This window comes from Rhinolophus ferrumequinum, chromosome 26 (genome assembly GCF_004115265.2).
Source record: "Rhinolophus ferrumequinum isolate MPI-CBG mRhiFer1 chromosome 26, mRhiFer1_v1.p, whole genome shotgun sequence".
Lineage (NCBI taxonomy): Eukaryota > Metazoa > Chordata > Mammalia > Chiroptera > Rhinolophidae > Rhinolophus > Rhinolophus ferrumequinum.
In genome coordinates, this window is record NC_046309.1 from 20,851,077 (window position 1) to 20,875,692 (window position 24,616).

A 24,616-nucleotide genomic window follows, 5' to 3' on the forward strand; every position below is an offset into this window, starting at 1 on the left:
ACTAAAGATGGCATTTACTTTAAACAGGAAACTCAGTTTTTGATAAATAGAATTTTTTGTTCTGCTGACCGTGGATGGCACAAGTGGGTGTCTGACGATTAAACTAAGTTATGGAATCCAGTGTGTAGGATGCTACAGAATGCCTTCTTAGAGCTTTAGCCAAATTTAAGGAACATTTCAAGAGTAATATGTTCTATTAAAAAAATGTTTCTGTTGTACAAATATGAACACTTAAGAATGTATTAACTAAACTTGTCTCAAAAATTTTAAAGAGAAAAGTGCCTCAGAATTTCTCTTGTCACATTTTATTTATCTAATCAACAGAGAGATTCCTGAAATAACTTACTCTTTTTTTAGGAGCGGAGTCCTTAAAGGACGACTATAGAGATAAAGCCTGTTTATAGTACAGTAGGGAACACTTCATGCAAAAGTTGAGAAATTTTGCTTTGCACGCTTTTATTGACATTGTCACCTCTTACCTCCAAAAGACAGTATTTTTTTGTAATCTCTTGGTCGTTTATTCATGTTGTTTTTTTTTTAACTGCTTTTCATGAAGCCGCTGAGAAAACGTGTAGTAAATTAGTTGCTATGAATATGATGGGAAAAACACCTTGCAGCTCATGCTAAGTCTGCCTTTTCTTCTCTCTGATAATATGGTATCATTCGTTGCCGTGAGGGAGCCTGTTGGAAATTTTGGCTTTATAACAAAACATATCTAAATGAATCAGCCATAGATCTTTTTTCTGTAAATATGCATCAGTGGCCATACTAACTGTTGATACGGTATTTAGTTTCACAGGAATCCATTGTAAATGGAAACTGGCCACGTGCTCCACCAATAAGATTGACAAATCAAGATAGGAATAGCACACAACTATTTTGAGTAAAATAGAGAGTAGCTTACAGGTGGTTTTTAGTTTACTCAGGTATTTTTGTATTAGGGAATTTCTAGTTAATCTGAAGTGGTCCCTTCATTTTTAACTGCAAAATTTTCTTACACTTACTTTAGTAGGGATTTTTTTTTTTAACTTTCTACATAAGAGTAAGTTCAGTTCTAATAGTATCAAATTGCATTATGGCACTTGAAGTTCCAAGTGTCATATTGACACTATTTCCTGTCTTGAATTGATTGGCATGTCTTGACCCAAATTCAATTTTATCTCAGTTATTTCTCGATGTGTGAGGATTTTCATCAAGGCCTAAGTGTAAACATTTTTTTAAGCACCAGTATCACCATATTTAAACAACTCTTTATTAAGAGTAAATATGTGAGGGGCGTGAAATATCACGGTAGGGGTAAGCTAGGTCCCCTACTCCCTTAAATCTGAAATACTTACTTAACAACTGAAAGACAGTTGGACATCAGGTTACATTAAGCCCTCATTTTCCAGATGAGGCAGCCCACGTTCAGAGTGGTCCAGGGACCTGCCCCGCCAGTTAGCAGGAGCTAATATTTGAAGCCAGATCTGACTTCTAGTTGAGGTACTCTTTTTTTCATGCACCATAACATTGTTTTATCCTTGTTTTTTCTCTTTTCCTTTTCTTCTTCTTCTATTTTTCTTGAATTATGGATAAATTGCAGACTTACTTTATTTCTGGAAGATTTATGGCTATAAATTTCACCCTTCCTCACATGTCACCTGGCTGTTGATAGAAGCCACCAGCACCCTGTTTCTGGCTCTGCCCGGGAAAGCTGGCTGACTTAGGGAGCCAGCCTCTGACTCTGAGGCATGTGATCATATTTTGGCTCAGTGACGGCGGTCACACATGGTCCAAGCATTTGGTCATCACCAGACAGTCCTGTCATTTAGTACTATGGTGAAATGAAATTGAACTTTTCATTCTACATCCCAATTATTTTTGTTCCTTATGGATGTTTTTTAATGGGCCTTTATTTAAACATAAGTGTTTTGTAAACTCACACTAAATTTGCCTGACAGAACATTAGCTTGAGAATGTATTAATCTTTCTGTATAATTTTCAGTCAACAGCTGCACTGTCAGTTTAAAGACCGGGAGTTCTTCCAAGGAGCATGAGGACGAATGGAACACTTGAAATCCAACTTCCTGGTTTTCTCAGTGGGAAGAGGGGAAGTTCTAATTTGGTGGCCGGTACTTTACCTTTATTGGAAAAAAGGGAACTAAAACAGCTAGTGTTTGTGGTGTTGAAAAGAAACAAACTAAGTGAAAAGAAAAGGCATTATGTCCAGTTAACGATAGGGAAACAAATAGGAAGCTGCTCAGAATGTCTCAATTGTGTAGTTGCCTACAAGGCAACTAACTAGCTCCTTAAATCAGCTTCTGAACCTGGAAAGAAACCACCTTCTCTCTCGCCCTCTCTCTTTCAGGATTGGAGCCTAAGCAGGCAAGAATAGAAAGAATTTGTGTACAAGCAGATTTTTAAGATTGGTGATTGGGAAAACACTGAGCAAGTAAAATTAAGTGTATTAGAACCTCCATTTTGAAGGATGGAAACTAATTAGGAAGAAGCTCATGAAAGAGGATGTTTGTTTTCTGTTTGTTTATTGAGCAAGGATGTAAATGTAAAAGGGCCCACTTTTTCTTGGTTGTACGCTCAGCTAAAGCTCAGTCTACACCAGTTCATTCAAGTGGAAAATTCAAAAAATGGTTTTCTTTTTTTAAAGACTATTTTGAACTTTGCCATGGATATTTGCTGAAGGTTGTGATGTAGTTAACATTAATAGTGAAGTAATTATGAGTAAATCTAGTAAGTATAGTCCTAGAGTTAACAACCACTCTCCAAGCCACCTGTAAATGGAGCATCTTATGAGTCAATTTAAGTGGCTTTCCATGGACAGCATGGTGGAATACCTGGATGCTATAGAACATGTTTATGAGGGCAAGTTCAAGTAGATTCTGAGTCAGATGATTGCCTTAGATCTGCACCAGTGCCCAAAACTTTTACAGCCAACTTGCCTGGCTTAGCCTGACGGTTTAGACCAGGTAGGCTATCTGCAAAGAGAAATTCTAGGTACCACCTGAGCCCGTTCAGCATCCCTTTTACTTTTCACGTTAATCACTTTCTTATGCAGAACCCAAACAGGAGAAAAACTGGAGTCACCATATTTTTCCACACATTTATTCATTTCCCAACTATCTAAACATGAAATCAAATATCATCCCAGTGGCCTGCTTAGGAGAAGAGGAGTGGGGAGAAACAGATACTGTGAATTTGAGTTCAGTGTTGATTCTGTAGAACGAACCATTACGTTCAGTTGAACTCCAGTGGGCTTTGGTAGGTTGTTGAAAAGGGGTAATTTGTAGGGAGAAAATGTGGTTGTATTCTTTTCATTGTGTGGCTGGTTAACACTTACATGTAACATTATCTTCATACCTTGGGCTTGATTTGTGATATATGATGTTAGAATTGCAATAATGACCCTCACACACGAACTGCTTTGACATTAAAATTTGGGAAGACCTTTCAGCATGTGAAAGGCATTGCTGTATCTTTGTGTTGATAAGATTTTCCACAAAATTGAGGCGAGGGATGAGTATTGTAAAAACTAAGGGAATTTTTTTTGTTTTGAGAGTTTGGCGCAAGAAGCTTTCAAATACACAATTTCTTTTCAATATTAAATACAGTTTCTTGTTTTATGGTTCCTGCCATCTCCTCCTGCTTCCCTCCCCATGACCAAAATTCACAGTTATTGTCAGGTAATGAAGAGGACAGGGGTATCAAATGCACAGAAGAGGATTTGCTTTTCCACATTTGGGTTCTTGAAGCTTTTGCGTTGATACTGGGGTACGGGGAAGTGAAAATGCCATGGACTTCTTGTAAGAATGACAGCAAGAACACCTTCAAATGTTGGTCCTGCTTTGTAGTGGCAACAAATTTCCCAGCGCTACGTGAACACTCTCCCCAGAGGGCACCGTCAACAGCTGCCCACTGAGTTTGGAATTCCCAGTGTAGACGACTCTGGCGTCCTCAGGGGGCATCTCCGGACGCTGTCTCCTTTCTGCAGAAGGTGCTGTAATGTGGGTACTGCCCTACTTTCAGACCAGACTACTTTTTGATGACAAAGATGAGCCCATTTAAAGGGGCTTCTCAAAATCCACAGCTGTGCTGCTTCCACTCCAGACCCTTTATCACGGAGATGTTTTTCCTTTTGAGAAAAATCATGATTAAAAGGATCCATCATAACACTAACCAGTATTTATTGGAACACTTACTAAGGGCTGGGCATGGCACGAAGTGTTGTTTCACACATGATGTAGTTATCCCAATTTTTCAGCCAAGGCAAATGGAACTTAGGTTAAACAATTTGCACAAAGTGAAATAGCTAGTAAATGGCAGAGCTGAGCCTCAGACTTGGGTCTGAAGACAAAGGACGTACCCTTAACCACTGTAGCTCCCTGTCTGCCAGGTACATTGAGACACCAGTGATGGTCTGCGTTAAAAATAAACATAATTACTCCAATATCTTTTCTTCAAATGTGGAAGGCTTGGGATTGTTCTGCTATGCACACGTAAAGACCCAAAGGGAAATACTGCCATTCTTTTTTTAAAAAAAAATGCAACACAAAGGACAGTGTGATAAGAATACAGCTACGTTAGCAGCCACTAAAGCAAGTCAAGACAAGTTTTGAAGTGAGTACCACCTCAGATTTTTGGACTATTTAGTGAATAGAATGTCTTTTATAGTTTATCTTTGGTTTGCTCATCCCCAACCCCCATTCCCTCTTCCATCACCATTAAAATTTTTTTTTTTTCTATTTGAGGTATTAGATTAGGTCACTGGCATATCTGAGTAATCCCACATGCCTCATAAATGATTACACAAGAATTTATTTGGAATTACCTCAGAATCTCTCTGAACTTCAAGTAATCTCTGCCAGTGTCATCTTTCTTTAAGAATTTCCCATTTATTTCATATATTTATCATCCTAATAGTGACTTTTAATTTATGAATGTCATACGTGGAGAAATTGGATTTTTTTGCCTTTTTCTGCATATGTTAAAAATGATTTGCATTTTCTTTAAAAACAACTTATATTAGCTTCTGGGATAAAAGCTTACTTACCGTCCCAAGTTCTGACAGGCCAAGATCCCTGTTAAACTTTCTATGAGTATCTCCTTCTGAAAAGAGTCACCAAAAATTCTTGGCAGCATTTGGGGAAAAATAAATAAGGGCATTAGTATTACCTTGCTCCTCCTGAATGTGGTATTTTCAGCTTTCTGCTGGTCTGTAGTTTCCACGACTCCTAATTGGTCACATGTTGATAAACCAAGAGATACAGATGAAAATATAATTTATAGAAAGATATTCACAAATTCATATAATTCTGATTCTTCCTTTATTTTTTAGGATTTCTATTTAAAAATATAGCTAACGTACAACATCATATCAGTTTCAGCTGTACACAATAGTTGTTAAACATTTATATAAAGAAGTGGTATGTATATAAGTCCAGCAACCGTCTGACACTGTACCATGCTATCAAAGTATTATTGACTATATTCCCCATGCTGTACATTACATCCCCATGACTTACTTGTTTTATACCTGGAAATTTGAACCTCTTATTCCCCTTCACTTTTTCCCCCCCATTTTTTAAATTTTTCAGTTAGTTAAACTTCAATATTATTTTGTGTTAATTTCAGGTCCACAGCATAGTGGTTAGACATTTGTATAATTTAAAAAGTGATCCCCCTGACTAGTCTAGTACCCACCTGGCACCATACATAGTTACTATCATATTATTGACCATATTCCCTGTGCTTTACATCCCCATGACTGTTTTGTAACTGCAAATTTGTGCTTCTTAATCCCTTCACCTTTTTCACCCTGCCCTCAATCTCTCTCCTATCTATCTCCCCGATAAATCTAGTACCCGTCTGACATCATACGTAGTTACTACAATATTATTGACTCCACTTCTTATGCTATGCCCATGACTACTTTGTAACAACTAATTTGTACTTCTTAATCCCTTCCCATTTTTCACCCGCCCCCTAAATCCCCCTTTCATCTGACAACCATCAAAATGTTCTTTGTATCTATGAGTGTGTTCGTTTTGTTTGTTTGTTTTGTTCTTTAGATTCCACATAAATGAAATCACATTGCATCTGTCTTCCTCTGTCTGACATACTCCACTCAACACAATACGCCCCAGGTCCATCAATGCCATCGCAGATGGCAAGAACCCATTCCCTTCCATGGCCGAGCAATATTCCATTGTATCTATGTACCACCTACCTTTTATCCATTCATCCATTGAGGACACCTGGGCTGCCTCCACATCTCGGCCATTGTAAACAATGCTGCATTGAATATATGGATGGACATGTCCCCTCGGGGTGGCATTTTGGGTTTCTTTGGATAATTACCCAGAAGTGGAATTACAGGATACTCCTTTGTCACTTCTTATAGCCTTTGTTTTAAAATCTATTTTGTATAAGTGTTGCTACCCCAGCTTTCCCCCCCCCCATTTCCATTTTCATGAAATAATTTTTTCTATCCCTTTATTTTTAGTCTGTGTTTTTCAGTCTGAAGTGAGTCTCTTGTAGGCAGCATATAGAAGGGTTTTGTTTTCTTATCCATTCTATGGTTTTGATTGGAGCATTTGATCCACTTACATTGAAAGTAATTGTTGATAGATATGTAGGTATTACCATTTTATCCATATTATTTATTTTATTTTTTTTGTCTTAAAGAAATCCCTCTAACATTCATTGTAATATTTGTTTGGTTTTAGTGAACTCCTTTAGTTTTTTGTCTGAGAAGCTCTTTGTCCTTCAATTTTAAATGACCCCTTGCTGGGTAGAATAATCTTGGTTGTAGGTCCTTGCTGTTCATCATGTTGAATATTTTGTGCCAGTCCCTTCTGGCTTGTAAAGTTTCTGTTGAGAAATCATCTGAAAATATTATGGGAGCTCTCCTGTAAGTTGCTAGTTGCCTTTCTCTTGCTACATTTAGGATTCTCTCTGTCTTTAACTTTTGCTATTTTAATTATAATGTGTCTTGGTGCGGTCCTGTTTGGGTTCATCCTGTTTGGGATTCTCTATGCTTCCTGGACTTGTATGTCTGTCTCCTCTCAGATCATGAAAGTTTTTAGTCATTATTTCTTCAAATAGGTTCTCAATCCCTTGCTTTCTCTCTTCTCCTTCTGGTACCCCTATGATGTGAATGTTGTTATGCTCGATGTTGTCCCAGAGATTTCTTAAACTGTCCTCTTTTTTTTTTTTTAATTCTTTTTTACTTTTACTGTTCTTATTGGGTGTTATCTGCTGCCTTGTGTTCCAAATTGTTGATTCAGTCCTCTGCTTCATCTAGTCTGCTGGTGATTCCTTCTAGTGCATTCTTCATTTCAGTTATTGTGTTCTTCTGAGTGTTTTTTTTTTTTTATGGTTTCTGTGTCTTTTTATGCTTGCTCTCTCTTTGTTGAAGTTCTCACTAAATTCTTTGAGCATCCTTATAACCATTGCTTTGAACTCTGTCTCTAGTAGGTTGCTTGCCTTCATTTCATTTAGATCTTTTTTCTGGAGTTTTCTCCTGTTCTTTCATTTGGGATGTATTTTTTTGTTTCCTGATTTTGTCTGCCTCTTTGTGTTTGTTTCTACATATTAGCTATATCTGCTGTGTCTCCTAGTCTTGCTGGGTGGCCTTACGTAGTAGGTGCTCTGTGGGGCCCAGTGGCACAGTCTTCCTAGTCACCTGCTCTGGGTGCTCCAGGAGGGTCCCTTGTGTGGGTTGTGCATGCTCTCCTGTTATAGTTGAGACTTGATTGCTATTAGCACATCAGTGGGTGGGATTGACCCTCAGGCTGACTGGCTGTGGGGTTTAGCCACATCGACAGCTTACAGGCTACTGTGTGGGGGACTTACCCCACTGAGTGGGGTTCACCCCAGCGGGCTCTGGTGCCTGGTGAGACCGCTCTTTGGATGTGCCACTTGTAGGGCTAATTGGGCGGTGCTCTGCTGTTGTCTAAAGCCAACCTCCTAGTACGTTGGTTCTGGGGATTTCTGGGAGGGGCGCTGGTGCAGGCCCAGGTCACTATCTGTGACTGGCAGAGGACTACCTGGTAGGAGCTACTAAGTGATTCACAGTTTGTTGCTGCCTGTTCTGGACCTGGAGGCACGAGGGAGAGGCCACACTGCGAACCAAGGATGTCTGCCTCCAGTACTGGGTCTGGGGTAGCTCCACAAAAAGCCAGTGTGCTTTATGCTGCCTGTTGCTGGCTCCCATAAGGTTCAGCTGCTGATAAAGCCTCAACTAGTATGGATCTGGGTGTGGTGGGATCTCAGTGAGTAGGCAGGGTGGAGCAAGTGGAGCTCATTACTCCAATCAGATTCAGATTTGGCCGTGGGGGTGGGATCAACACAGGAAAGATGGTGTCTACCTGCCAGCTGCATGGGAGCAGAACCCCACACAGGGAAAGTGGCGACTGTCCTCCAGCTCTCGTCCTAAGCCACACACCTCAGTCTGTTCCCTCCATGTCTCCAACACCCCCTGAGTCACCGTCCCTCCGCTGGAGCCCAAGGTGAGTGCCAGTGAGTGAGTGAGTCTGTGCATGGGCCCTTTAAGAGGACACCTGGGTTACCCACCACCTTCTATCCGACCTGAACTGTCAGAATCCCCACTGTTTTTCAGTCAAATATTGTGGGGCTCCTCTTCCAGGCACTGGTTTTCTGGGTTGGGGAGGCCAGTGTGAGCTTGGGATCCCTCATTCTTCCAGAGGGAGCATTCTGCAGCCCGGATATCCCTCCTGATTCTCAGCCACCACAGCAGGTGTGGCCCGTTCCATGTCGCCACCCCTCCTTCCAGTCTCAACATGGTTTCTTTATAACCTTAGTTATAAAACTTTTGTTCAGCTAGACTTAAGATGGCTCTCCAGTTTGACTGTGCTATAATTTAGTTGAATTTTAATGTGTTCACGGGATGAGGCAAGCACAGCGTTTATCTCCTCCACCATCTTGGATTGTTCTCTGATTTTTCCTTTAAACATCAAAACAAAACAAAACAAACGCTTAGTTTTCACAATTTTGCTTCAATGTAGAGTTCCTTTGAGCTGCTGTGTGTGGGTCCGTTTGTTCATATAAATGTACTGGTTTGTAACTGGGGTGCTGCCACCACCCAGCCCGAGCCGGGAGGGGAATTAATGCATGAAAAATTCAGGGAGGGCAACTTGCAAGTTGTAAACTGAGACTGACTGTAGATTATTTCTGTGTTTATGTAACAGGGATTACTCAGATGGATCATTTGAGATTTCATTGAGGAAGAGAGAGAATTTAGCAGTTTGTGCTGGTGACAACAGTGTTTTGATTAGAGGAGATTGATATAATTTTCAATTACGTGGCTCATTAAAAAAAATCAAGATATAAAACTCCACAAAAGCTGTGTTGCTAAGAAACTGTTTAACTTGTAATAAAGACTATATGGTTGATTACAGAACGTTTAAGTCTAGAATAAGTGATTAGTCTTCCTAAAATTAGTGCAGAATAGCCAATGTACAAGCAGATAATATATCAAAGTAAACACCTCTGCTGTAGAGTGCAAATTTGTCTAATGAACTCAAGAGTTAGGGTTTTAAAGAATATACTAATTTTATCTCTGAATGGTTTATTTAGAGAACAGGATTTCCATTTTCCAGTTGTCAGTCCTTGGCCTGCCTAAATGTTTTCTTGACTGTAGTCTGCACAACCATTCATGACTGCAGCCTGACCACTGCCCCCAGACCACACGTGGAAAAGGGGTAAAGTCTCTGAGGGAGGGGGAACCAGCAAGAGTGGATGAGGACATTCCTAGAACTGGCCCTACAGTACACAGAGAGGGAATGTCTACCATTGGTGGCTGTGATAAATAATATTTTTAAATAAAAATCTTAAAATTAAAAAAAGGAAAAAAACTTGAAAGAAGGGAAGAAAGGAAGAAAGGAAGAAAGGAGGGAGGGAGCGAGGGAGGGAAGGAAAGAAGGAGGGAAGGAAGGAAGGAAATAAGAAAGTCTTCCACCTCAAAACAGTGGGAATCCTAAGGAAATCATTCCTTCCAAAATATGTGGCACGAACTGAGTTAGTGGCAGTTATAGGGTCCTGTTTGGGCACCGAGGAAGCCTCATCACCTAAAGCAAACTATTTCTACAAAAAGCTGGAGAGTCAATATTTTAGACGTGGGCCATTTGGTCTCTGTCACAGCCATTCAACTCTGCCACTGTAGGGTGAAAACAGCCATAAATGAACGAGCATTTCTGTGTTCTAATACAACTTTACTTGTAGACACTAAAATGATAATTTTGTGTACTTTTCACGTGATACTCATTTTCTTCTTTTGATTTTTTTCCCCTACCATTTATAAACGTGAACACTCTTCTTAGTTTGCAAATATAGGTGTTGAATGGATTTGACTTGTAAGCCACAGTTTACTGTAGACCCTTGATCAAAAGCAGATAAGGGGTCCAGGAAAACTTCTCAGGGAAGGTGACACTTGATTTGGATTTTCTCCATCTATTCAAATATACATAATTGAATTCTGTCTATTTATTGGGCACAAAAATAAGATTCAGTCCCTGTTCTCCAGGATATATAATCCAGTAGGATAGTAGGAAGATTAAGGTATGTTCACAAATAGTATATAATGCAAAGCAGAATGTCATGTGGGGTATAGAATATAACAGGAGCAGGTGTTGGAGGAGGGAGATGAGCTCAGTTTTAAACACACTACGTCTGTGGTGCCTGTCCATTTGATCGTGTGGGTTTGGAATCATGGAGCAGTATTTGTGTTGGAAATAAGAATTTGGGGTCGTGTGGTACTAGTGGTATTTAAAGATAAGAGTTTGGATGAGGTCACCCAGGGAGAGTGTGGAGGACAACAGAGGCTCTTTTGAAGGATGCCCTTTACCCCATCTCCTTGGGTCAACAAGCTACTCATCTTTCAAGGTGTCTTGAAGGATGAGTAGGTGCTAACCAGATGTAACGAGTAGGAGGGGCATTCCAGGCAGGTAGGGTGGTATGTGAAAAGCTGCGTGTCAGAGGGAGCATTGCATGCTCAGTGAACTGCAAGTTACTCAGTGTGGCTTAAGCACAGGGTACATGAGGACAAGTGATGGACCATGAGGCAGAAAGATAATGAGGGCCACGTTTGCTGTGCTAAGGGATTTGAACTTTGGTCTGTGGGATATGGGTTATACTGGAGAGTTCCAAGCAGGTGACTGATGTGATCAGAATTGCCATTTGGAAAAATTAATTACTTTAGAATGTTGAAGGCCATTTGTGGGTGAGTGAGAATGGACACATCAACTAGTTAGGAAGCAACTGGTTAGGAACCAGGTAGGAAGAAGGAAGCTCAGAAGGAACAGATAGCAGATTGTGAGTGATTCAACAAGGGCTTTTCTTGGTGGTCAAAGAGAGGGTATACAATTTTCCAGAGGGGTGAAATTCTATTCACAACCATACCTTCAGAGTGGCTCCTGTTAAATAAAGGCTCTTTGGATCTGCACCACGCTGACCAGTTTGGAGATGCAAAGGTAGACTGAAGCTGGTTTTTGGAAGGGAAGCTAGAGAGAGCTGAATTTTCTGTGCATAACAGAGTGAAAAGAATGTGGAATTCCTGAGAGTAATTGAGCAGGCTAGGAATGAGGCAGAATCATGAGAGGGAAGAGGAAAAAAGTACTAGCAAGAAAACACAGACTATTATGTGAGACAAAGTAGCCGGTGGGGAAAAATTTCTGATGGTGAGTTGGCCAGAGGATTCCTACTAAGTAACGTCTCAGGTTCGATTTGAAGTCGTTTGTGCGGCTGTAATGTCAAGCTCACCTTCATTTCCCAATGTTTCATGCCATGTTGAGTCTATGGAACTCAAGAAAGCGAGCTGACTGCCACAGGTCACTTGCCATGGAGGGTCAGTGTAATTCGGAATGGGCCATTAAATCACAGGTTTGCAAGATGCATGCTTGGAGCATGGAGCCGGACAACCATGGGCAGATAAACCTCCACCCCCCCACCCTCTATCCCAGGAATTTTCAGAAATCTGACAAATTTGGACTGTCACAGAGATTCAATGAAGTTTCCAGTTATCTTTATCTAGGAAAAAAAATATATATATATATACATATATATGTATATGTGTATATATATGTATATGTATATGTGTCTGTATATGTATATGTATGTCATTTTTACTTAACGTGAGAAAAAGTATATAAATTTATGTGTACTATATAAATAATATATATAAATAAAATACATTTTTCTGTATATAAATAAAATATATTTTTTCTCATGTCAAATAAAAATGTTATATATATATATATATATATATATATATATATATATATATATATATATATAATTTTTATTTCTTGTGTCAAGTACAAATGGCATACCAGGGAGATGTGCCTTTTTTGTCCTGAGCTCTGTGGACCCTCTGAGCTTCCGCCAGAGCGGCGCACCCGTTTTCGAAGCGTCACTCTGCACTCTTCCTCTTGGTGAGCGGCCCGTTCTACCCTGACGATCTGATTTCCATCTCCACTGCTGGCATGGACTTGCTGTCACCAAGATCACCAGTGCCAGCTGCAGAACTCACACGCCATTTTATGCTCTGACTGCCCCTTCCTTCCTGCAGCTCTCCGCTTTGCCATATGATTCTCCTGGTTTCTGTGCATTACACTCAGGCTCTGCTTTTCCCCACACTCGCCCTGAGCGACCTCATGCAAACCCCTAAGTTTAAATGCCACTCATACCACGTGATGTAAGAGGGGATGGTGTAGGCTCCCTCCACTGGAATGTAAGTCACAGGAAGACAGGGACTTTCTCTCCTTTGTTCACTGCATATCCTCAGTCCAGAAGAGCATCTGGAACGTGGTAGGCACTCAGAAAAGATCTGTGGAAGTTGTTCAATGCATCAGTGTCGGTACCATATTTCTGAGTTTTCTAATTCTTGGGTCAGTTCTTAGTCTCTGATACTATGTTATTTGATGATTAATGAGAATAAAACTCTACCTTCTAAGTCTCGGAGAAACAAAGGAAAGACAATGTTAACTGTGTCATGAAAGGAAATAGTTAAGAGGTCTTTTAAAGAACGTATCCATTTACCCAGCCTTCATTGCGTCTCAGTATAGGCATAGCAGCCTGTGATTACTTCTTCCTTTCACTCACTTGTAGGAACTTTGTCAGGGCCGGTATTAAATCAACATCCTGCTGACACTGAGTTATTAAATACCTGTGGCAGCAGGACGTTCAGAGTGACTGAGACTCAGCATCCTGGCCCCGTTTCAGTTCAGGATGAGGTGTACTTTAAGAGATTAATGTGCAGATGTAAATCACAGCCCAAACACTTCATTTGGTCTTGGGCAGACTCTCTCCCAGTGAGCTGAAAGCTCTTTGTAGAGGATGAACTAATTCGTTTTCATACCAGCTCTATGCGTTCGCAGGACGGATGAACTAAGAATTCCTGCTCAGTGCTGAATAAAGAGAGTCATAGCACCTTGCATGTTTATAGGACTGTCTTCTGAAATAAAATTCTAGAATGTTTTCCTGAATGATCAATATACCCACTTACTACCTGACCATTTCATACTTGTCTTACTATGGGCTTTATAAATACTTTGTCTTGTAGTTGAAGTGTGAGGATCCATACCTTTATTTACATTTTGTGAACGCCTAGTAAGTGCATGCTTCTCTTTCCTGAGGCCCCAAAAGTTTCAGCAAGGCAGCCTTTTTAAAACGTAAAAGAAAGAATATTTGACTGCTCATCACTCACTTCTGGTGAGAATGCCTGGCTGCCTCCCCAGCCCTGGCAGTCCCCTCCCTCCTAACTTGGGAGGACTGCCGAATACCCCCTTTCTTGGATTCGTGCATGGTTTTATAGACGACCCAGTTTACGAGCAGCCATCTGCTCCTGTACCTCAAGGTGATGGAGCTGGAAACCGCTTCCACTTAGAAGAGTCCTGTCCTTGTATACACACAGGATCAGGGGAAGGGAAGTTTGTCTGCCTTGGCTTTCTGTCCTAAATTCAAACACACACACACACACACACACACACACACACACACACACACACACACGTCTTTTGAGAACTTACATTTTAGCTTTTATTCTTTGAACAACAATAATGAGCATGATTGTGAACACTAATGAAAAGGAGTAAAAATAGTGAAGTCACTATCAAGGGAAACGGAAATGGCCACCATAATTCTAAGAACAGGGAGCCCTTGGGGGGCTTGAGTCTGGATGGAAGCAGAGAGGTGCAGTGATGCAGAAGGAGCATGAGCAGTACAGAGATAGACAGTTTTACATGCAACCTGACTCTGCCTGAGCCTGCGTTTCCTCATCTATAAAACGGAGATAGCATCTTTTAAAGCTCTTGTGAAAAGTACATGAGACAACTTAGATAGTTCCGAAAATGTCAGCCACTCGCCACAGGGCACTGACCTAGCTAACGGGCCTCTGGAACCCTCCTTAAGAGATAATATCAGTTATCCTGATTGAGGAAGAGAATGGCAGAACCATATAGAAACAGACTAAAAGACACAGACCAAAGAACTACTGAAGAATTTTCAAAGAGAACACATCCTCTTGATTGGAGATAATCCAATGCTTTGTACATGAAGCAAATAATTATAGAATAGGTGGTCCAGACAGCTTGCCAAGACCACTGTTATACTCTGCAGGACACAAAGGAAACACTGCTAATCATAGTTATTGCAAGGGACTAAAAGGTTTATAGCTTTCAGAAGCTGGAGGGGAACACGATAGTGGAACGAAGGTAATCTCTGATACATCTTTCTCTTACTTGAATTCAGATCTTTCTTGAGTGAGGTGGGTGGGGTAGAATACTACTTGGGGATTACAAATACATGTGTCCTTGTGCCTGGATGTGTGTTGTGGATGTTGTCCTCACCACTGTGTGTGTAGAGCTCAAAAAGCTGAAACCCATTGGGCTAAGGCTTATCCAAGCAGAGCTTAAAAGGAGAATTGAATGGCGAATTTGCAGCATCAGGCACAAGACAACTCCAAATTTCGGGGGCTTATCTTCCAAGCATTCCCCTAGCACTTATCTCCTCTTGACTAAGAAACTTTCTAACTTTCAATGTTGCTTCTTCCAGAAATATTTGATTTTAATTATACATGATTGAATTGATCTAGCGGCCTTATGTGAATGTGGGGGTGTCAGCTGGCGTCCTGGGTCTAATATTGATCCATCCAAGGTGATAGTGGCCACTTCTGGGGTCTTTTCCCAAGCTTTTATCTCTCTACCAAGAAGAATTTAAAGAAAATTCTTGATGCCAGACATTTAAAGTTCTGTTCAAATTTTCTTGAATGTGAGAAAACAAAGAGAAGCAAATGCTAAGCATCCAAACCCTTTTGGGGTGAGAATGTAATATTTTTAATATTTAGCAATGTTACATACACAGCTGACAGGTGGATCAGCTCACAAAAAAATATTAGTTTGTTTTAAAAAAACAAAAAAAAACTTCAATCCAAATTTATTGGGATTACAAAAATAACAGCACATTTTGTTAACTCATTACAACTCAGAGCTACCAACACATCCAAAGATATGAATAGCATCTTTAAACTGCTTCTTGCCAATACAAATCTGACATAAAAAAGTTTATTTTCATATTTACAGAAGAAATATGCTGATTGTTCCTTAAAATTCTCTTTGGAATTAAAGGGTGAAACTATTTTTAAAGTCAGCGAACATTTCAAATTGAAGAAAGTAGTTTAGAAACATCGCACAATGCATTTTATTTAATACTACTGAATAATTCTGCATCCTCTTCTAAAGATGGTGTTTTTATTGCAGAGCAGCTGGAACTTCCACCTACAAAAATAGAGGATTTTCTTTCAATAAAAACAACATAAATGATAAAGTGAACAATATCTCTAGGGTATGTCTCCAGCAATATTCTCTGAGAAGAACTCAAATATAGATGGATTATCGCTGAGTGCTATTCAAATTTTATATTACAAATTAGGTTTTAAATCACTTACAACTCTGGGTAACATTTTTGACAAGTGATGAATCTTTTTTTGAAATGTAGATTGTACTCCCTGACTTTCTTATTAAGGAAATCAGGATTTTTATATGTTGGAGTGTCTTAAAATGGGCCTGGCCCTTAAAGGACTAAGAAGGGGACTCAGGCACGCCTCTCAGATGGAAATCTGCTCACTGGTGACCTGCTCCTGATGTTTCAGACTTGGTATGCTTGCTCTTGCCAACTCAAGTATTAAAATTTAATAAGTATTTCAAGAGGCAACTTCGGTGCCACTGTGCACTAGAGGCCAACCCCTTTCTAAATCTGTGCCCCAGGGTCTGCTCTTGGGGAACTCACCCGTCTTAGCTGCTTTATGCTACTTCCCCGAATCGCTTCCATGAGATTGTCATGAGCTGATCTCTGTGGGGTAGAAGGTCGGGAACTGTCTTCCATTTTCTTCTCTTGCACTGACCTCAGGGAATTTTTTATTTCCTTTAGGATATTGTTTGGCTGTTTCTTAACCTTTTTGCCTTTTTTCTTTTTCTGTCCATTTTGTAATGCCCGCTGGGCACTCTCCTGTTGTTTGATGACCTCCGCGATGTTTCGGGTGATGTACTTTTTGTCCGGAAGTGGAGGAGGTGGCGGCGGCGGAGGGGGTGGCAATCGTTGGGGAGGAAGGGGGGGAGGGGGTGGAGGAGGGGGAGGGGCCACGGGAGATGCAGGCCGGCTCCTCACAGTCTGGGCTTTCTTGGGGAGTTTGGGGGATGACCAGGGCGATGCACACGGTGAAGAGCCAGGCGTTCCTCTTTGCCAGACTTTGGTCCTCAGATTGGATCCTCCATCGTACCCCTCTTGCTGTTTTTGCTCCTGCATCCGCTTCTGCCTCTGCTTATCCATGTTTCGGGTCAAGAGGCTCGTCATGCTCATTCTTGGTCCTGGGAGCTCGAAATGGTAGCCCAGCCTGAGCAGCGTGGTGTTGTCGCGCAGCAGCTTGACGATCTCCATCTCCACCTGGCTGCCCATTATGTGCCTCTGGTTGTGGAAGCGCAGTTCCGTGAGCACCGCGTTGCGCTGCAGCGCCCTCATGATGGCCAGGATGCCCTTGCCAGTGATGAAGTTGGAGTCGATGTTGAGGTTGGTGATGTGCTCGTTGACCCTGAGCATGTCCGCGATGGCCAGCGCCGCGCTGTCGTCGGCGTGCGTGTTGGCCAGACTGAAGGTCTTCACCACCGTGTTGTCCTTGAGGGCCTCAGCGAAACGGGCGAGCGTCTGCGACGTGATGTTCTCGATGTTGTTCAGATTGACTTCCGTGGTGTCAGGGTCGTTGTTTCTAATTTTTTCCAAAGCATCCTCGATCACCGTGGGGTTTCCGCAAGGGTGGATGGCCGCCGGCGACTCTGCGTTCCTTCCGCTGTGGCCATTGGTCAAACTTATGTTTTCTATTTGGCTTTTAAAGGTCTTTGGCCTGGAATTGTCAGAATTGACACTTTCATAATTTACAGTTCCATTAATACCTTTCTCGTTGTCGATGGCTCTTTCCTCTTCATCGCTGTCCTCGTCCTCGTCCTCGTCCTCGTCCTCCTCCTCCTGCTCGTCCTCGTGCTCGTCCTCCCCCTCCTCTTCCGTGTACACCTCCTCAGAAACCTCACTGTTACTTTCCGTAAAGATCAGCTCTTCCTCACTCTCCTCTTTGTCTTCTTCTGCAACCTAAAGAGCATACCATCATCATTAAGTTTCTCACATATATATGTACACATCACATCATTATGTTGTATACCTGAAGCTAATACAGTGTTATATGTCAATTATAATCTCAATAAACTTTTAAAAAAAGAAAACATTAAACATTTTGTATGGCAAGCAATACAAAACTTTATAAGGAAAATAGAGAATCTGCTGTGTAACCAAAGTTAACATTTCACGGCGAAACTTTCAACAGCTTTTTCTACAAACATTTCTCTGGTATTCTGCAGAATACATATCCAGAATTCAATTGATTGAGTTAAAATTTCCTATCATTTTGCCACTTTGGATAAGCAAGTTAAACCTTCAACTTTGGAAAACTTTGATAAATTTTTAGTCTCTTAACTATCGAGTCAGAATGACTTGCCTCCCAGTGTACTTACAATTCAGCAAATTCAACCCTCCCTTCTAGAATCACCCCTCTGACCTGCTTAATTCTCCATCCCAAACAAGGGCAACTAACATGTACATGTTAACAGGTTCCCTTCTTTAATGTTCCAAACTCTTCCCCAAATTTGTCTCCTGTAGCAGATGTGACAGGGGCCAAGTGCTCTCAGCTTCACCTGTCTCAGTGTAGACAGAGGGAGGAGAATTATTTGCTCCTCCAGCATTTATCTACCTCTACCGGTAGAGCCCGGCTCGGGGTCTGGGAGAGCCCACACCACCTGGGAGCCGCTGCTGCCCCTGCCCTGGCTCTGGGGAAGGAAGTTGAGTGGCAGGGCTGCTGTTCAGGGTGCAACAGATGAATGCCCAGCTCCAGGCAGGAAAACATTGAGTCGCCCTTTGCAGCAAATCAGCTTGAAATCTCACTCTAGCATAGGGTTAAATGAGACGGACAAGGTGGGAAAGGTAATCGCCCTTGGCTCTACCTAGATTCTCAGCGTAATGTGGAACAGCAGAGAACAGTAGAAAATCTTGAAGGAAGACATTGCCTCAGCCTGATGGTCTTAAATTATTTAGCATGCATCAATTATGAAAGACTTTCAGGCAAACACAATTCCATTCTATCTCTGTCTTTCCTGTTTACTAAGACTCTATACTAAGGAACCCAACTGACCTCTTCTTTCTTTTTTTCCTTGCTATCTTATAAAAAAGCTTTTCTTTTTTTTTTTTTTTTTTGGAAATTTATGACAGTTAAATTTTCTCTAATGCTATCTTTTCTGTCCTTTATCTTCTCTAAAGCCAGTTGTCCCTCCCTCTCCTCAAAGCCTCTACACTGGCAACTTTTTATGTTTTTGTTGTTTTTGTTGTTGTTGTTGTTGTTTTTCACCCTGAGGGCTCCTGCTGCCTGAGGCATGTGGAATGAGCTTTGGAAAACAGTGTTTGTCTCCAGGTTTGTTTGCCCAGTTGCTATCACAAAATAGCCTCCAGTTATCCACTTGTTTGGAGTGGCAGGCACCAAGTGATGGCCTGGGGAAGGGGTCAGCCACTCCTGGGATGGCTTGTCCAGTCTTAATTTAATCACTTCTTCAGGATCAGGATGGTGTGTGTGTGTGTATGTGTGTGTGTGTGTGTGTGTGTGTGTGTGTGTGTTTAGCTGTTTCCATATTTGGAGGAAAGGGGCGTCTCAAAATCCAAGGTATACAGCCTGTGATGCCACCATTAAATTTTATCCCTTTTTATTTTTAAAAGACCTTTATGCTTTATCTGCAGGAGATGTTTTCCCCTCGGCATGTACCTGGAGAGATAATATGTGAAACTGTTGTCTAGCAATGAGTTATCATGTAATAACTAAGTGACACTTCTTCCAGAAAGCCCCCTCAAATTATCCTTTTGATGCATTTCCACATCTTGTACTTCCCCCAGTTAAGCACCTATTTTAATAACCTGTCATTTTCCCCAAAAGACTGTTAGCAGGGTGAGGACAGGGATGGTGTCTGTTTTGTTCACCTAGCACTGTGCTCAGCATGTAGCAGGAACTCAATATATATTCGTTTAGTGAATGGGCGGATGTAGAATGACCTTGGCTAAGAGTCACTGAGTCAGGACGACGCCCAGGAGAAAAGTACTGACTGGGCTGGGTGGGGGTAAGGTGACCAACTGTCCTGGTTTGCCTGAGACTGAAAGCTATCCCAGGAAGCAGGATTTTTAGTTCTAAAATCTGGATAGTCCCAGGTAATCTGAGATGGGTGGTCACCCTAGGTGGGGACATCTAGCAGAAGAATATCAGAAGGGAGAAAGGTGCCTAGAGAGGAGAAGGAGGCAGGAGGATGCGACACTCAATCTTCGTCTACTTTCTAAATTGCTCTGGCACCAGGATGCACTACACCTTTCCAGATGTCCTCTCTGCCACTGCTCTGGAGTTAACCCTAATCGCTGTGAGAACGGGGGGTGGGAAGGTGGGGATAGGGCCAGGCAGTGAGGTGTGCAGTGCTGAGGGGGCTACAGGAGAAGATGAATATTGGGACACTTAGAGAATAAATAAGGCCACAAGAAGGGGTGGCCATCCATTTCTCCTGATCACCTCCCTGGCATCATTCCCTGAACAACAAGGCCAGAGACTTGGTTTTTAGTTCTGGTTCTGGGTCTACCCATGAAGAGCTAGTTGACTTTAGACGAGTCCCCTCTGAGGGTTCTTAAAGACACTAGTGTAGTTGAGTGGTTCTAACACTGCAGAGTGTCATAATCACCCGTAGGCTTGTGAGACCACTGAATGCTGGGCCCCGCCCCCAGAATTCCTCATTCAGCAGGTCTGGGGGAGCCTAGAATGAGCAGTTCTAAGAAGCTCCCAGGTGATGATGGTGGGTGGGCACCCCCATTTTGAGAATCGTGGTCTTTGTGCCAACAGGGCTTAGTCTGAATTTCAGCTCTACTTTAAAACTATTCATCTCAAATGAGTTTCTTCATCTCTCCTAGTCTCCGTTCTCATGTGCAGAAGGTAAGAATTCAATGAAATAATGTGAGCGGCCCCTACGCCCAGGGCCCAGCAGAGATACAAGCTAGGGGAGCTAGAGCCTTGGTGTCCCAGGCCCCCTGGAACTATTTCGTGGAGCATAACTTTGTGTGAACCCACGGGGGCAGAGGCTGTCATTCAACAGGAGTGGAAGGTGATTTCCATAAGCCGTGACAGAGCCAGTAGCCTGATAACAGAGAGCCCATCTCCTTTTCATGGGCCACACTGGGCTACTCTTCACTTAACGCTGCCATCCCCCAGCCACCCCTCAGCTGCTTGAGTTTTTTTCCTGGGGTGGGAATGGATTTACACCCTTCACCAGCAAGCTTCTGCTCGGCACTCCTTGTGACTACAGAGACAGCTGGCCAGCGGGCAAAATGTAGTGAGAGAAATGTTAACCAGCCGAGAAAGGAATCAAAGTTCGTCAACACAGCAGCCTCTCTAATTGAGCTGATAAGCCACTGGCAGGGATCACCAGAACCTTTGGCAGGATCCGGTGGGTTTCATCAACAGCTGACAACAGGCTTTGCCCTTTGTTTCCCGCCCATCTCAAGACCTCATGACATTAAAATGCCTTTGTTGCATTATTGCTACAATGGCTGTCTGTCCTGGATCTTCTGAGACAATTTTAATCATTTTATGAAGGAAATTCTTTAATAACTGCAAAGAAAAAATGTCGTGTGTATTTTTAAATCAGATTTCTGACACATATTCCCACATCAAAAAAAAAAAACACAAAAAAAAATAAATAAAAAAACAAAACCTCTAAAAATCATGGTTGTGGAGGAATTGACCAGCCCAAATCCTGGCCTGTCATGCGTGTCCTTCCTTCTCAGCTCCCCTTCCAGTCCCTCAATTCAGGCAGCCACCGTGGCCTTGGCAGACCCTGGTCTGATCCCAGTGACCCTTCTCAATGATTGACATGGACAAAGCTCACACATGTCTTGCTGCAAATGTGGCCCACACACCCTACCACCGAGATCATCTAACAGAGCCTAGATTAGTACCTGGAACTCTTACCACTGGCTCCAGGCCATTTTGATTTTAGATGATTCCAGTGGAGCACAGAGGTTTTTCAACTCTTGCTCCTGACCTGTGTTCTTTCACAAATTCATAAATTTGTTATATTAACGTTCTATTTTCCCAGAGCATAGTCTTTTGAACTTCCTTTTGTTGATGATTCATTTGGCATATTTAGAGTAACTGTTTACTGGGCAGAGAACAAGCGCTTAATGGACCTGAGCTCTCATAGAAGTACATTTCCTGGCCTCAGTATCACCATTATAAGTAGGAAGGAACCTCAGAGATCATGTACACAGGTTTGCTTAACCTGGGTCCGCAGGTGGGTTCAGGACATGTATCGTCATTCTGACCTTCTATGTAAAAGTTTGTGTATATATGCACAGCGCACGGGCATTTTCTTAAGGTCCATAACTTACCAAAATCTCAAAGGGGTTTTTGATTCACATACACACACACAACAAACTAAACCCAAAAAAACAAACAAACAGAAAAACCACTGGCTCCCACTCCCTCCATGGACAGATGGGAAAGAGAACCATGCAGAAGTGACTGGTGAAAGTCTAACAACTTAGGGACAGAGCAGGGACTAGAAAGAAGCTCTCCTCATTGTCACTCCCATGTATCTCCTACCACCCCACACTCCTTGGAGTGGGAGGAAAGAATTGTTTTTACTGTAGCCACCATCACAATCAAAGCAACCAGAGTATGCACTTTTGCCTTTATAGACAAAAATAAATTTACTTAACTGCCATGTATATGTACAGATACTATGCCACATCATCCCCAACTTATAACTCAAATTGGACTTACATTTCACAAAATATCTAACCCCATGCCTTACTTGTGAATTATTTTCCTCTTGAAAATTCCATCATTAGTCAATCATAGAACCCCAGCCAATCATTTTACATATTATGATCCATTTGGTGGCCATAGAAGTTACAGGACTATCTCAACCCGAGTAATTTTTCAGTAGCAGATTATAAGAAAAGAAAAGAGATGAGTTCTGCAAAGTTAGAGAAAACAGGTTCCTGTTTTGGGGTGGGATGGTGGGGGCTGGGAGTAGCCAAGGAAAAGTTCCCAAAGCCTACCTTTCCACACTCCCCCAGCCTCTCCTTCTCCAGGAGTTTCTGGGACTCCTTTTCCCAATAGGCCATCAGTGCCTCTCTGCTGAATGTCCCAGTAGGGGTTTTCTCGGTCAGGCTCTTTTGCCTTAGCCCCACAGGAAGGTTGCGATCAGGTTCAATGTCTTCCAACTCCCTCTCTAGCTCCTTCAGCTCCTCAGCTGACAGGGAAGCGAGGAGTTCATCCTCATCGATGGATTCATATTTGCTAAGTCCTCTCCTGTAGCCGAAGGTAGACATGGTCCCTGCTTTGTCAGACCCCCAAGGAGCTTGAAGAACCAGGCATTCAAAGCAGCCAGACGCAGGCAGGGAGGTGCGTGGGAGGCTGGTCAGCAACTGGTGCTAGGAATGGCTGCGATAGCCTTTTAAGAGCGGTGATACAGGCTGTGACAATGCAGAGAAGAGTGAAAGCATAGGCTGTTTTAAGCATCAGACGTCAGCTAGACATTTGAACACAAAGAATGTCACATCGGTGGTGGATGGAGGTCTCAGAACCAGTGGGGATTATTAACATACTGGCCAGGGACAGATTTAGCCAAGCCTGATAGCTCGGCAGAGAGGACAGGCAGAGAGTGTTTCAGATAGGGAGGGACACTGTTTTTACTTTGTATTCAAGCAACAGGCGAATCAACTTTATTTTGAAAATGACTCGCTGCCACCACCATGGCCATTAAAAGTTTCTTTCATTATGATCTTGGAGGTTGAGAGCTGACTATACATCACTCTACAAGTAGTTATTCAGGTTCTTCTAAAAACATATTGTGGGTGGCATAGATGGAAACAGAAGGCTAGAATAATAGAGTACTTCATATTTTTGTTGTACTTTGCAGTTTACAAAGCACTTTGATATAATTTTCCTCATCATAACAAGTCCTGTGAAATGACTAACGTAATCCTCCTTTACAGATTTTGGCAACAAAGCTCTGAGAGATTAAGTGAAAAATTTGGAGTCCGACAGCCAGAAGTGCAGAAGTGCTTTCTCCACTGCACAAAATGGCTTCCTTCTCCTCAGTTGTTGTTAGTCAACAACTGGATTTACAAATAAAATGCCAAAAAAAAAATGAAAGTACTGGGTATGATTTATTAAGAAATGATACTGTGCCAGTCTAGTGCTAAGCATTTTATATATCATATCTCATTTAATCTTACAGTTCTGTAAGGTCTATAGCATTACCCTTATTTTACTAATATGGACTCAGAGAGGTCAAGTAACTAGCCTAGGACCACAACTAAGACGTGGTGGAGCCAGGGTTTGAACCCAGATTTGTGGCTGGATTGAAAACTGAAGAGGTGCTAAATTGAAATTATATGTGCTCGTATTCTTATGAATGTGATAAAATATACACATAGTTTACAGCGCTTCATAAATGTATAATTTTAGCATACAGATATATAAAAATCTGTTCAAATGTGTATGCATTGAAACATACATTTATCAATACCTGTATAATACTATATTTTGTTTATCCTTTCAGCAGCTGGCGAATATTTAGGTTGTTTTCAGGTTTGGGTTACTATAAGTAATGCTACTATGAACATTCACATGTAAGTCTTCGTGTGGCTATGTATTTTCATTTCTCTTAAGTAGATATGTTAGAGTGGAACTGCTGAGTTATATGGTAAACTTACATTTGACTTTTCAAGAAACTGACAAGCTATTTTCCAAAATGGCTGAACCAATTTGCAATCCCATCAACAATGATGAGATTTCCAGTTTCTCCACATCCTAATTTGTTATTGCTTGTGTTTCTAATTATAGACATTTTAGTGCATATGAATGGCATCTCGTTGGAGATTTAATTCTCATTCCTCTAATAATCAATGATATTGAGCATCATTTCATGTGTTTATTGGACATCTTTGATCTACGTTGGTAAAATATGTATTCAAATCT

At 41.7% G+C, this 24,616-nt stretch overlaps 1 protein-coding gene across 1 annotated transcript; it reads right to left on the bottom strand.

Moving 5' to 3' along the window:
- Window positions 1–14,643: 14,643 nt before the first annotated feature.
- On the bottom strand, window positions 14,644–23,076 carry LMOD2 (leiomodin 2). The gene is made up of 3 exons (XM_033098608.1): window positions 22,690–23,076; window positions 16,297–17,646; window positions 14,644–15,785 (listed from the first exon to the last, which is right to left on the bottom strand). Exons 1-3 carry the CDS (start codon window positions 22,960–22,962, stop codon window positions 15,759–15,761), a joined length of 1,650 nt encoding a protein of 549 aa, XP_032954499.1. The 5' UTR covers window positions 22,963–23,076; the 3' UTR covers window positions 14,644–15,758.
- Between the last annotated feature and the right edge of the window lie 1,540 nt (window positions 23,077–24,616).

Excerpts from the sequence above, each read along its gene's own strand:
- LMOD2 (XM_033098608.1), bottom strand. The coding sequence starts at position 22,962 with ATGTCTACCTTCGGCTACAGGAGAGGACTTAGCAAATATGAATCCATC. Across the intron at positions 17,647-22,689 it reads GGCTGGGGGAGTGTGGAAAG|GTTGCAGAAGAAGACAAAGA; the intron begins GTAGGCTTTGGG and ends TATGCTCTTTAG. Across the intron at positions 15,786-16,296 it reads GCATAAAGCAGCTAAGACGG|GTGGAAGTTCCAGCTGCTCT; the intron begins GTGAGTTCCCCA and ends CTATTTTTGTAG.